The 14,039-nt window shown below is 41.1% G+C and overlaps 1 protein-coding gene across 1 annotated transcript in view; it reads left to right on the top strand.

Annotated features, from left to right (window-relative positions):
- Positions 1-446: 446 nt before the first annotated feature.
- tg (thyroglobulin) overlaps positions 447-14,039 on the top strand; it is a 154,201-nt gene continuing 140,608 nt past the window's right edge. Inside the window, 1 exon segment of the mRNA NM_001329557.1 lies at positions 447-534. Within this exon segment, the coding sequence (NP_001316486.1) occupies positions 447-534 (88 nt within the window).

The raw sequence follows: 14,039 nt of genomic DNA on the forward strand, positions 1-14,039 counted from the left end.
TGAATATTTTTTAAGGACTTAAGGTAGGAGATCCAAATTACGGAAATACTCCTTATATGGAAAACCCCAGGTCCCTTTTATTCTGGATAGAGCAAAAGTTTGATAAATTGTACTCCCCTATTAGAAACAATGTCTACAGGAAAACCATGTAACAACTGCCTGTGTATGGCCACCTTAAAACCTTGTTACATTGATGCTTTAGAAGATGTAACTGCTGTGTAAGATTCAGCTGTATGTTTTCCTTGAAGTTCTGCTTGGACATTATGTTGGCATTCTATCCAGGCACTTGTAAGTTCATTTTTGCTTCAGTAATTACCTGAAGACTTCACAACATGTGCACCTGCGTCATTGAATGATTCAGCTTTTTGCTGGAGAGGGTACCAGTGTATATAAGGCAGGGGGTGATGCCTGGGGGTGTTCAGGAGATTCCCTCTTTCTGGTGGGAGATGGCTCCTGTACTACTAAGCACAATGCCCCACCGCTTTATCTACACCATCTTCTGTGTCTTCAGAATTATAGCTGCTATTGAGACTGGTGAGTAGCTACAAATTTTTTACTTATCAACCAAAAGCCCCATTAGGTTCTGGTAATGGGAATCCTTTCACATTTTCTGTCTTGTGTACAGTATAGTTTAGGTCCCCATACACGAGCCGATAGTAGCTGCCGATATGGGTCCCTTGGACCGTTTCGGCAGCTAATCGGCCCGTGTAGGGGCAGAACCGAGCGGCCTGATATCGAAATTGGCCAGATATCGATCACCAGGTTAGAAAATCCAGTCGGATCGTGGACCGCATCGGCTCGTTGATGCAGCCCCCGAACCGACTGCCCCATGGCCGCAAAACGATCGGATTATATATTTTTTTAAGCTACTTGCTACCCAATATCGCCCACCCGTAGGTGGGGATATCGGGTGAAGATCCGCTCGCTTGGCAACATCGCCAAGCGAGCGGATCTTATAGTGTATGGGGACCTTAAGTGTTGATCCTATGGAAGACAAACACAAGCTCCCAGTAGGCCAAATGCCTTCCTCAAAATGAGTTGTACCCTATGCATGTCCCACATGTGTGCTGCTCTGGTTTAATACAAAGGGTGGTACTTGGGGTTTAGCCTTGACCAGACCACTTACTCAGATACTCACTATTGTTATTGATACTAAGGGTATGAGCTAATCTTTAATAAATGCAGAATCTTCTGAGAACATCTCATCATTACCTTTTAAGCATAGGTCTTAACACTAACTATTAGCACGGGCCAACTGTGGTACATTTGCTCTAACAGTTGATGCATGGCATGTATAGAAGTGGTATCCAAATACAATCACTGGCATTCTCAGTAATGGATGTAGTCAGATGTATGATAGCATCCCAGGGTTAACATAATTGTTAGCAAGCATTACCTGCTTGGAGCTGGGTTATGTGAAAAGGGGAAAGGTACATTCCCGGCTGGCTTTGTCATAGACCTATAGAGATTGAGAGAGAGCCTTTTAAAATGATCTCCACCAATGGGTTTGATGAGGTCCCGGTCCATGATTCGCTAAATCGTGAGTCAGTCACTCTCAAGCACCAGTCAAAATTGTGCCTTTGGATGGGGGGCGGGTTAATCCACAAGTAGGAGTCGCTTTATTGGAAAAAGAGAATTACGTATCATGAATAAACAGTAATCATTACACAACTAGCAGGTCACTCCACATAAGCAGTGTGTGACTATCATAAATAATTGATTCAGATGACATTAGGGCAAGTGGGTGGTTTAGACTGGCAAAATACAGTATAATGTTTTATTCATTTTAGATAAGCCTAATAGATAACTATGGTTTTATTATGTATGTATGTGTGTATTTATATCTTTATTTATAAAGTGCTACTTATGTACACAGCGCTGTACAGTAGAATACATTAATACAAACAGGGGGTTAAAGATAATGGATAAATACAAAGTACAACAATAAATACAGATAAATAAATAAAAGATACAGTTAAGAGTCAAAGACACACGAGGATGGAGGTCCCTGCCCCGTAGAGCTTACAATCTAGATATTAAATTACTAAATTCAGTATTATAACAGAAGCAATATTGGCCAAAATGAATACTTGCCATTATGGGATTGATTACTTTCAAGCTCATTAATGAGGTCTTCACAGCTTAGATTATTTATGATATTTTTTTCAGCAGTTAGAAAGGCGAGAACATTTAATCTCTCCTGTCCTATCGTTGACCCAAGGTAGTTGTTACCTCTCCTCATAATGGAATAATCTGTTCCTGCTGAACAACAGGTTAAAAGAGCTGAAGGGAACTTTTCATGTATAAAGTATTATAGTGTATCCTGTGCTATAGCCTTCAAGTGTCCGCTAAGATGGATGTATTTATCTGTTAGCGCCGAAATCTATAAGTCTCTCAACTAGTGCTGCTCTTTATGGAGTCTGTCCAACAGTACATATAAAAAGCTTTCCATTTATTCCATGTCCAGTCTTAATTGCTTTGTTTCATACTGACCGATTTGAATCTGTCAATAAGAGTTTCCCATAATTTTTCTATTATTAACCAACTGCATCAAGAATGAGTCTCCTTTTTAATTTTTCATTCACATCATGTTATTTCTTGCAATGCACTTCTTATTTCATGCCAGCCAGAAGCTGCCCATACACAAGCTGATTCTAACTGCCGATTAGATCGATTCGGCAGCTTATCGGGCAGTGTATGGGCACTAACGACGGGCCTGTCCGACTGACATCTGGTCTGAAATCGGGCAGATCTTGATCAGACAGGTTTTCTTTTTAGTCGGATCGGGGACCGCATTGACTCGTTCATGTGGTCCCCGAACTGACGGACGCCTATACCCGTCGTTATAAATCGTTCATTTGGCCCCAGGGCCCAAATGACCGAATTAGGCCGATATCGTCCACCCGTAGGTGGGGATATCAGGAGAAGATCCGCTCGCTTGGCGACCTTTAGTCTTTGGTGTGCATTCTGCCTTGTACGCCAGTGAGTTTATGGCAGGCTTGATGAATGTGGAAATCATACAGTACAACTGATGTAATAAACAAATGTTGAAGGTTTCTGAGCATTAAATCCTACAAGATTTAGCAATAAGTGTTTTTGTGTACATTTATGCTGTGCATTTTGCAAGCTGGTTATATGAGTTGGGTGGCATAAGTGAAGTATGTAGTAGTGAAAAGCTAATGATTGGAGGTTACTAGACTTTTCTGTTTATGGTACAGGTCATCATCCTTGGTTCAAGCCATTGTCTCATTCAGTAATTTGGTGGGATACTCAGGGGTCCCCAAACTTTTTTACGCATGAGTCACATTCAAATGGAAAAAGTGTTGGGGAGCAACACAAGCATGAAAATAGGGAGTGGTATGATTGGCTATTTGGTAGCTCCTAAGTGGGCTGGCAGCCTACAGAAGGCTCTGTTTGGCATTACACTAGGTTTTTATGCAACCAAAACTTGCCTCCAAGCCAGGAATTTAAAAATAAGCCCCTGCTTTAAGGCCACTGGGAGCAACACCCAAGGGGTTGGGGAGCAACATGTTACCCCTGAGCCACTGGTTGGGGATCACTGCTCTAACGGAATAATTTGTTTATACATCTTCTCTGGCTAAAAGAAAGTGTCACTGTTGCATTGAACCACTTGAAGGAACTGTGAGTTAGGCATACCCCTATTGTCTATTACTGCTGTGCCCAACCTCTTATTGACAGTATAAGTTTTAAAGTCTAAGGAGTTAATATGTAGTCGGAATATGAAGGTTTTAACCCAGCGATAAAAATTCTTCTCTGTACCAAACAGGCTTGAGATCCTTGTGTATCTTAGGTACGGTGTACCAATAGGATTCAATGGTCAAAACCTTAGCTTAGGACTTGATGAGGCAAGATGTGTTTATTAGATTATTTTATTCTTTTTTTTTGTTTCTGTTTTTTATTTTGTTTCAAGTAATAATAGGAACATCCATCAGGACTGTATAGATCTGTTTGTTGCGCTAATCTACAGTAATGGTCTGTGATGACAACTGTCCTTAGGGGAACTCTCTTTGCTCAAGATCTCTGACTGTGTGTAATGTTTAGTCCTCTCTAATTTGTGCAAATTTATTGTTTGGAGTACCATGGAGTACATGTTTTACTTGCCACGGCACATAGTAAGGATGATGACTAACCACATTGGAAATGATATTGCTGAACTAAGAGGAAAGGTCTCTACACATAAAAAGAGATGGTGTGGATGTACAAACAAGAGTTTATTTCTATTGGTGAAGGGTTGTAGTGTCGTAATGCAAGTCCTTAGGCAGGCATTAGGCCAGGGCAGGCAGCAGACAAAGTCTGTGAGTCGGGCCAAGGGAAAAAGCAGGAGACCAGCAGTAACAATTTTGGGACAGGGTAAAAATAGACTCACTAATAAGAGCATAATAGTCAGGACTTGGTCACAGCAAATTGTCACAATTGGTAACCCAAAACCCAGAGCGATTGCCAAGGTCCCAGTCACAGCTCACACTTCTGCCTATAACAGCCGCCTTTGGCTTTGGGTGGAGCTTTCCGCTACTCAAGTGCCGCCAGGTTTTAAAGTGAGAGGTCAGGGCAGAGGTTCTGAGCGAGCCAGGGAACCGGATCATAGGAGGAGGATTGAGGCAGCTTAATAGAATCAGTCAGGCAGGCCGGGTCAAAACCAGAACAGTAGTGCAGTACAGAATCAGGATCCAGAAGAGAAGTCAATCAGACAAAGGGGGTCAGTCCAGGCAGAGTTCAGTCGAAGTCAGGATAGAGGCAGAGATCAGAACCAAATAGACAGTACAGAATTCAGAACTATGCTAGATAGATCTATAATGGGTGTCGAAGGAACGGAGAGGTAGGGATTTATAGGCTGGATAATTGGAGATTCAAAACAGGTGTGTAAATAGAGAGCACCTGTAGCCATCATTCCTGCCTGGATAACTAAGGATATTATTGAACCAGGAACCCAGCAGTTCTGCCCACATAGGTGAGAGGCAAGGAAACTGCACAACAAGTAGTGGGTTCCTGGTTCAAATCCAGGCAGGTTGTTGTACAAATTACAGTAATTTAGCACAGAGAGTAGCCTTACAGTGGATATAAGCAAAGTCCATGGTAAGTCTTGTTCTCCCCTGCAGGCCAGGCCTACAAGTATAAACCGGGAAACTAACTTCTGAACATAGTCTTACTGTAAATGTAAATATATAGCTCAGCTAGCCTTATTAGGAGGCCAGAAGCAGATTTTCTAATTTTTATTTTATCTCAGGTATGCATTATTGTTTGCTTTTCTTAAGTGTAGAAATTAAGAATAACTTTCTTTTACCATAGACTTTAATGACAGAGAAGTTAGTGGTAAAACAGATTTCTATGCACTGATGTGCCCTTTGGTTTAAATGGATCCTTGGCAGGTTATGGTTTTAAAACCATAACAATGGCAGTGAGGAAAATTAAAAAAAAAACCTTGTGATGACAGAAAAATGTGAATTATCATTGAGATATAACTACACCTCATCTCGGCCATAAATTGGCCTCTACTTAATAAAACCTTATTACTTATACTTGCAATTCTGCATCAACTGAAACTCACAGCCCCTGTGTACTCCTACGCCTCAGGCTTTATTATACAGTTACGTACCACATCCAATGACAATGAAACCTGATTAGGTCTTGGCCATGAATAATTCTTATTCTTTATTTAGTGGCAACACATTTCACAAAGCTTATACATTAATCCTTGCCCAATGGACAATTTTATCCAAAGCTAAACAAACTCCTGGAGTAAGGGAGGAAACCAACACAAGCATGGGTAGAACAAACTTCTAAAAGATAATGCCCTGGCTGGAATCGAACCCAAGCACCACCGCTCATTGATGATGAAAAAGACCCATAAGCCTCGTTTGCAGCCCTAAGACTGTCTCTGTTTTTATTGGCTTCATAATATTCTGCAGTTGCATTTCTAGCTTACTCATATTCACTATAACCTCTATCTAAGGGGGAATGGCATTGCATTTATACAGAATAAATAAATAATAAATATACCTGTTAATCAGGAAACTGCTGTTTTCTAATTTATGATTTTATCAAAGTAAATGGAGCTCGGCAATTACGGTTTAATTAAACAAGACGGCAGTCTAATTGATAAAGTGGCTACTTAAACATTGGAAAAAGTTCCTTGTTGGGGAACTAATTACATTCTTGGTAATACTGATATAGTTTCATATATAAACTGCAGCCAAATCAGTTACCGGAAGCCAAGCAAATAGGCGCCAAGAGTTTGCTCATACCAAGAGTGCCAGGCTGCCTATTTAAAGACCAATCTGGGCTTGTCTCCATTTACTCCCCATTGCTGGTTATTGCAGATGCTACAGAACTACAGGACAGTTCCAAGAACTCGCCCAACATGATTTTCTACTGTGACCCAGAACCTCCTCTGACCCTAATGGAATTAGGCTTGTCTCCCCTAACCGGTGCCGGGCCAAACTGTTTGCATTACACATATTTATATATTGTATAAACTTTACTGAGGGACGCACAGTATAATTAACAAACTATTTTGAAATATGTTTAAATGCCTGGTTTATTACGGGCTGTTTTTTCTGGGAGTTTCCTTATTTATCTAAGCAGGGGGCATATTATGTTATCTTTATTGTGATGGTTTTTTCCTAAAAAACAAAAAAACTGACTAACTTCTTCCTATGTTGCTGTATGGCCATCCTAGAGCAATTATTTAAACATTCTTTGTTCATATTCAGTTCTTAGCTTTTACCACTAGATGGCGCTTGGCTCTAACATACAGGATAAGAATGCCCTTGTTCTGCTGATACACACACACACACAGTAATTTAATAACTAAATAGTTGTATGGAGTAATGTTATCAGTTTAATCCTACTCCCATCTAGTGGAGGTAAGAGGAGGAGGTGAACACAGATTTCCATACAAAAACCCTCCATACAGCTCTTTGTGATGTCGCATTATGATCATTTTTTGCAACTTCCGTCTTCGTCTTCAGCAGGATATACAGTATTCCTTAGTAAGCTTATGGTAAATTGATACTTGTAGAACTATAGAATACACCAAACTTTACCCAGAATAAATCTATTTCTCTCAGACGTGAGCCCTCACTTATGTTGAAGGCCAGGGTACAACTGCAACTCACAATAAGACGGGTTCTAGTGGTTCTTGAACTTATTTATTGACAAACCCAGACACCAATGCAGGTCTCGTTCATGGCACAGGTCAGCCATATACTCACAGTAATTGGTCACATTGACTGTATCCCTGCAGGGCATCAATAGGTTACTCACATTTTTTGGGTTAGGCCTCTCCCAATTGGCACAAAATGCGTTAGGCCGATATTCTTGCCCTAATAAATGAACTTTTAATTTGTGGGAAACCCACAAAATTATGTTCTGAACCCTGTCTCGTGCACCCATAGACTTGGTGAACTGTGGGAATTTTTCTTATGACTTTAATAATTTTGAACACAGATGACCGCTTAATCCCCCCTTTTTGGATTTTTGATCTTGCCTTCAACCTCAAATTGTGGATTTTAGTCTAATTTCAATATACTTTTGGGTCTTGTTCCTATTAATAATAATAAGTAAGGATGCATGTAAGTTATTGTGCCAGGCATCGTAAGACATTAAATTATTGTGTTATGGTAACAGCTATACTGGGAAGTATACTATACCGTAACTAATTGTGACTTTTCAAGTAACTCATACTTTAATTGCTCCTGTTGTTGTGGACTTTGAAGATCTGGTTTCCCTCTTTCTTGCTTTCACCTAACAACCATCCGAAATAAAATATATTTTATTCCCAACATGAAATTCCAAAAAATGTGTCGCTATAGGGGTCAATTTATTGTTGGTAATAGCATCTTGCTTCAGTTGTTCAATACTCCTTACATCGGGGGTGGGCAAACTACGGCCCGCGGGCCACATCTGGCCCATTGGCCTTTTCAATTTGGCCCGCCAACTTGTGCCGGAGGAGGGAGCGAGCTGCAGGTAGCTGGGGGGGTGGGGGAGAGAGATGGAGGATGCTGGGAAGGACACTGGGATGGAGGTAGAGCTGGAGGATGCTGGGGTTGAAGCTCGAAGATGCTGGGGAAAGGAGCTTGAGGATGCTGGGAAATGAAGCTGGAGGATGCTGGGGGTGAAGCTGGAGGATGCTGGGAGGGAACTGGAGGATGCTGGGGTGGGGAGCTGAGAGGCCCCGTGATTTGTGAAGCTGGCCTGGCCCGTTGGTAAGTCAATGTGGCCCCTGAGCCAAAATATCTTCCCACCCCTGCCTTACATGTTCCAGAAGCCTATTTTTAAGCATGCATACCGTTTCGCCCACATACAGTTTGTGATCAGATATATAACACCTTCTGTTCGGCAATTAAAATAACCATTGATTACATGTCTTTGACTGAATTTGTCCCTTATGAATTTTAAATTGTGAATGTATCCACGTGCTTTGCATCCACTGCATATATATATACGTTCCATTTACCTTATTTCTACCCGCTCAGGCACTAGATTGAAAATGACTAGAGACTAATTTATCTCATAAATTTGGGGATCAGTCCCCAAAACATGCTAGTGTTTTTTCAGAATTGAAGTTATAGAAGGCCATTGATTGTTGTAAGTGCTAAAAGGTATACAATCATCTGTTGGTTGCGACTTCTTCTGTCCTGTCATTAACAAATTCTCACGAGAGAGTCCTCGAGCTCGATTATAAGCCAATTTGACTTCTCTTTTGCTGTATCCTCTATTAACAAGTCTCGCCATCAGTTCTTTGGCCCATTGTCCAAATATCTGATGTTCTGGGCAATTGCATTTCAAACGTACACATTCACCAAAAGAAATTGCCTTCTTGGTAGAATTTGGATAGTGACTACTATAGTGAAGAATTGAATTGGTAGCCGTGGGTTTTCTATATAGATCAGTCATTGGCTGACCGTCAGTTGTATGTGAATGAGTGGGTCAGTCTGATGTTCATTCACCGTCTCAAAAATTTCTCTAACATCTCCACTGTACCTGTCCACAGAAACAGCGGGTCATCGATGTATCTAAACCAGTCAATCACATATAGTATTTGGTATATTCTGCTGTATCTTCGTTGAAGACCGAAAAGTGCCACTAGGATCATGGTGTAGCCTACTATAACAATTTACATCTGTGAGTTGCTCGAGTGCCTCCGTTATATATAGAATTTTAGGCCATATTACAACATTCCCTCCTTTATCGGAGGGTTTAACCACTACATCCTCCCAGTTTCGAATTTGTTGAATGGCCAGTCTTTCCTTGGGACCTAGATTGGAAGGTCCAGTATCAGGCAATTTAAAAAAATCACTCATCACTAGCTCTCCGAAAGTTGTAACTTCAGAACTTATATACTTAGGAGGCATAAAGTGGAAAATCTTATCATACTTACTGTGATTTTCTTTTCCTGGACTGGAACATGGCAGTGGGCACCAACGGGTTAATCCCCACATCAGGTGAAGGACAGGAAATGACTCTCCCAATAAATTTACTCCCCGCCCTCCATCCGGCCTCCTATTTTTGACTGAATAAGAGCTCTCCCCAAGGGCTGGGAAGTGTTGCCCACTGCCATGTTCCAGTCCAGGAAAAGAAAATCACGGTAGGTATGATAAGATTTTCCACTTTCCTGGTCCTTCACATGGCAGTGGGCACCAACGGGACCTTACCAAGCAGTAAAGGATACCACACGGGAGGGAGTATAATGCAAAAGGTTATTTATTCATGCAAAACTGCCTGAAGAACAGATCTGCCAAAATTAGCTTGATTAGCTGAAAAAACGTCCAATTTGTAAAATCTTATGAATGTATTAACATTGGACCAAACAGCTGCCCTGCATAAGTCTTCTGCTGAAACCTGGGCATGGAAGGCCCAGGACTCCGCCACCACTCTGGTTGAATGGGCTTTTAACACATAAGGGACTTGCACTGCACTTATCTTGTACGCCTCTGAGATACAAGACTTACAAGACAACCCACTTTCGATCCTGCCAGAATAATCAGAATATTTTGATCTTTCCTCAACTCTTTAACTCTTTCCAAATACATTTTTAGACATCTGGTCACATCCAAAGTATGCCACTTCTCTTCTTCCTGATAAGACGTTTGGAAGAAATTCATTCGGAGTTCTGAAGACTACACAATCTTCCTTGAATATCAAGTGATTTTCTGATACTTGAAGAGCCTGAATTTCCCCAATTCGTCTTCCTGACGTGATGGCCAACAAAAATGCAACTTTCCACAAAACAAATTTGAGTAAAGCAGATTGCAATGGTTCAAATGGTTCTTTAGTCAATGCCTGCAGAACCAAACATAAATCCCAAGGAGGAACTCTATTCTTCTGCCTAGGCTTGATTCTTTTAAGGGCCTGAAAAAACCGAATGACAAGTGGCTTGATAGCCCAGTTTTCTCCAAATAAAGCTGACAAAGCCGATACTTGCCATTTAAGGGTTGAAGCACTGAGGCCCAAATCCAACCCTGATTGTAGAAATTCCATGATAGATTCAGGAGATGACACTTCAGGAGATCTTCCTGATTCCAAACACCACTTAAGGTAAATCTCCCAAATCTTGTAATACTTTTGTGACATGGACGGTTTCCTTGCTGCCAGCAAAGTGTTAACTGCATTGTCTGACAACCCTTTGCTTAAAAGATTCAACCTTTCAGTCGCCAGGCTGTCAATTTTGAATCCCCCGGATTGGGGTGGATCAATGGACCCTGTTTCAACATACCTTGATGATCTTGAAAGACGGCAATACTTGTCATTCTGAACAATTGGGGAAACCAGCTCCTTCTGGGCCACCATGGCAATACCACAATTACATTTGCCTTGTCTTCCTTTATTTTCTTCAAAGTTTTCCCGATTATTGGAATGGGGGGAAACGCATAGGTCAGCTTGAATCGCCAAGGAATCCTGAAGCAGTCCTGAACCATCACTTCCCTGTTCCTGAATCTGGAACAAAACATGTTCACTTTATTGTTCTGCGAGGTTGCCATGAGGTCTATTACAGGACATCCCAGGATTCTTGATCCAATTCCCATTCCCCTGGGTGAGGCTTCCTGCTGAGCCAATCTGCCAAAACATTCTGTTTCCCCGGAACATGAATCGCTCCTAAGCTTTCCAGGTGTGTTTCTGCCCATGCACAAATCTGTTGTGCAACTTTCAATAGGGACTTGCTCTTTGTGCCTCCCTGTTTCATCAAATATCTGACAGTCGTCATATTGTCTGAATTTATCATGACTGACTTCCCTTTGATCAGAAACTTGAATTTCAAGAGAGCCAGACGGACTGCCATAAGCTCTTTCCAATTCGAGGAAAACATTGCTTGAAAAGATTTCCATTTCCCCCAAACTGTTTTCTCTCCCAAATAGGCACCCCAGCCAAGTTTGCTGGCATCTGTCGTAAGATGTACCCACTTTGGTTCTTTCAGAGATTTGCCTGCTAGATTCTGTGGTCTTGTCTACCATAACAGACTGCTTCTGACTTCTGAGCTGACCACTATAAGTTGTTCCTCCTGGTAATTGTTCCATTGTCTTAAAAATTCCATCTGACGTGGTCTGATGTGGTACATAGCCCAATTCACTGCTTCCATGGATGCTACCAACTTCCCTATCAACTGCTGGCACACCAGTGCTGTTGAAACTTGAAATCTGGAAAAATTTTCTGCCAGCCGAACGATTTCCATCACTTTCTCTGATGGAAGGAACAACTTGAACTGAATTGTATCTATTATCATTCCTAAATACCTCATTCTTCGGGTTGGGACAAGGAAAGTTTTCTGTGTGTTCACAATCCAGCCGTGTTCTTCCAACATCTTCAATACTAACATTGTAGGTTGATTGAGGACCATCGGACATGCCGCTTTTATCAAAATGTCGTCCAAGTAAACAAAAATTTCTATCCCCCGCAATCTGATAGCTGCAATCAATGGAGCCAGGATTTTTGTAAATGTCCTTGGAGCTGAGGCCAGCCCGAAAGGCAGAGCCCTGTATTGGAAATGACAACCCTTTAGGCAAAACCTGAGGAATTTTTGATGATTCGGACGAATAGGAAAGTGCCAATAAGCATCTTTTAAATCTATCTTTATCATCCAGGCTGAATCACCTGGCAAATAGATTTGATGGACTCCATTCGAAAAGACTTGTTTAAGGCTTCCTCCTCAGAAAAAGATTTGAATAAACTCCCAAACCTCTTTGGTGAGCTGGGAGAGGAGTGATCACATTTCCCTCTAGAAGTTGAAAAAGAATGTTCTCTAAAGCCTTGGCTGCTTCTTGATTCTTTGGGGATTTTGAAATGAAGAAAATTTCTTGTAGAAGTTCTGTGAGTATCCTCTTGAGATTGCTTCTAACACCCATTTGTCTGAAATTGTGTGAGCCCAAACAGCCTGAAATTCGAGGAGTCTTCCTCCAACCTTCCGCTGCCGGACTCGCGCACCTTTATTGGTTTTTGGTTTTATCTTGTTTACCCTCTTTTTTAAAGTGCTGAAAAGATTGATTCTTTCCTTTCCAAAAATTTTGCCTGGAAAAATTTCTTCCTGGTTTATATGATCTGACTTCTTTAATTGAAGATCTAGCTGGTCCAGAAGTCTTTTCCCTCTTCTATCCTGGGGAAGAAAAGAAGATTTACCTGCTGAGGCTTTAGAGATAATGCTGTCTAATTTAGCGCCGAACAAAAGATTTCCTTCAAAGGGGAGAGAACATAAATTATTAGATGGAATATCTGCCATCCAGTGTCTCAACCAAAGAGAGCGTCTAGCTGCGACCGCCAGACTCATACCCTTAGCTGAAAAAGAGACTTGATCTAGTGAAGCCTCACAGACAAAATCATTTGTGGCCTTTACTTTCTCCTAAACTCCTAAGCATTTCTTCTCTTAGTCTTACCCTTTAAAGCCAATTCTAAATCTTGTATCCAAATCTTATTGGCCCTGGCCAAAGATGTTATAGCAATAGCTGGCTTACAAGATGCTCCTACCACTACATAAGACTTCTTTAAGATAGAATCTTGTCTCCTTTCCATGGCATCACGAAGGGACACTCCTTCATCAACAGGCAAAGTTATTTTCCTAGCCACTCTAGTAATTGAAGCATCAACCTTTGGAGCTGTATCCTAATCCTTTACATCTTTCTCCTTAAAGGGATACATTTTTTTCACTCTTCTATTCAAGTAAAATTTCTTATCTGGAACACTCCATTCTTCTTTGACTAAATCTTTGACTTGATGGACTGGAAAAACTTCAGACTTTTTATTAACAGATTTAAACATAAGGTCAAACTCCTCTGAAGACTTATCCTTAACTTCCAATTTAAGTGTTTGTCTCATAGCACAAACTAAATGTTCTACTAAGTCCATATTACAACAAATATCTTCTCTATCAACAAGCTGCTCCTCTTTAGAAAATTCAGAGTCACTGGAAATAGGAGAATCTGAAAGAGGCACTCCAAGGGTGGTAGCTGCTCTTCTTTCTTTCCCTTGAGATTGTATTGCAGACATTCTAGATAATACATTATCACTAACTTTATTTATCATATCATCCATAGACTGATCAAAAGAATTCTTCATCCACTCCAAAAGCACGGATGCATCTTGTGGAGCTGATGTTCCGGCCACTTGATCCAGACAACTTTGGCATAACTTCTTATTATATAAAGCCGGGTTATTACAAGAAAGGCATTCTTTCCTAGAAGATTTCTCCCTCCTGGCATCCTCTTCTCTCCTTCCTCCTGGAGAACTGAATAATAACAATGTATAAGACAATATTTTAGCTAGTAGCTAAAAAGGCTCTGCCTATGTCCACTCACCCACTTGATCTTGAATGGGATCTCCTCCCAGAGCTCATAGCTGAAAAGGGGAATAAGGTAAAATTACCAACAGCTAGCGTAAAAAACTGAAAGCATACAATCCCCAGGGAGCACTTACTGCAGTGACTTAATCCCTCACAGAGGCCCAAACCAACTCCTGAAAGGCAGCGAGGAGAGCTTCCATACGCGCAGTTTTAAAAGTTTGCGCTCCAAGATGATGTCACACACGAATTTCCG

Source organism: Xenopus tropicalis, chromosome 6 (genome assembly GCF_000004195.4).
Source record: "Xenopus tropicalis strain Nigerian chromosome 6, UCB_Xtro_10.0, whole genome shotgun sequence".
Classification (NCBI taxonomy): Eukaryota; Metazoa; Chordata; class Amphibia; order Anura; family Pipidae; genus Xenopus; species Xenopus tropicalis.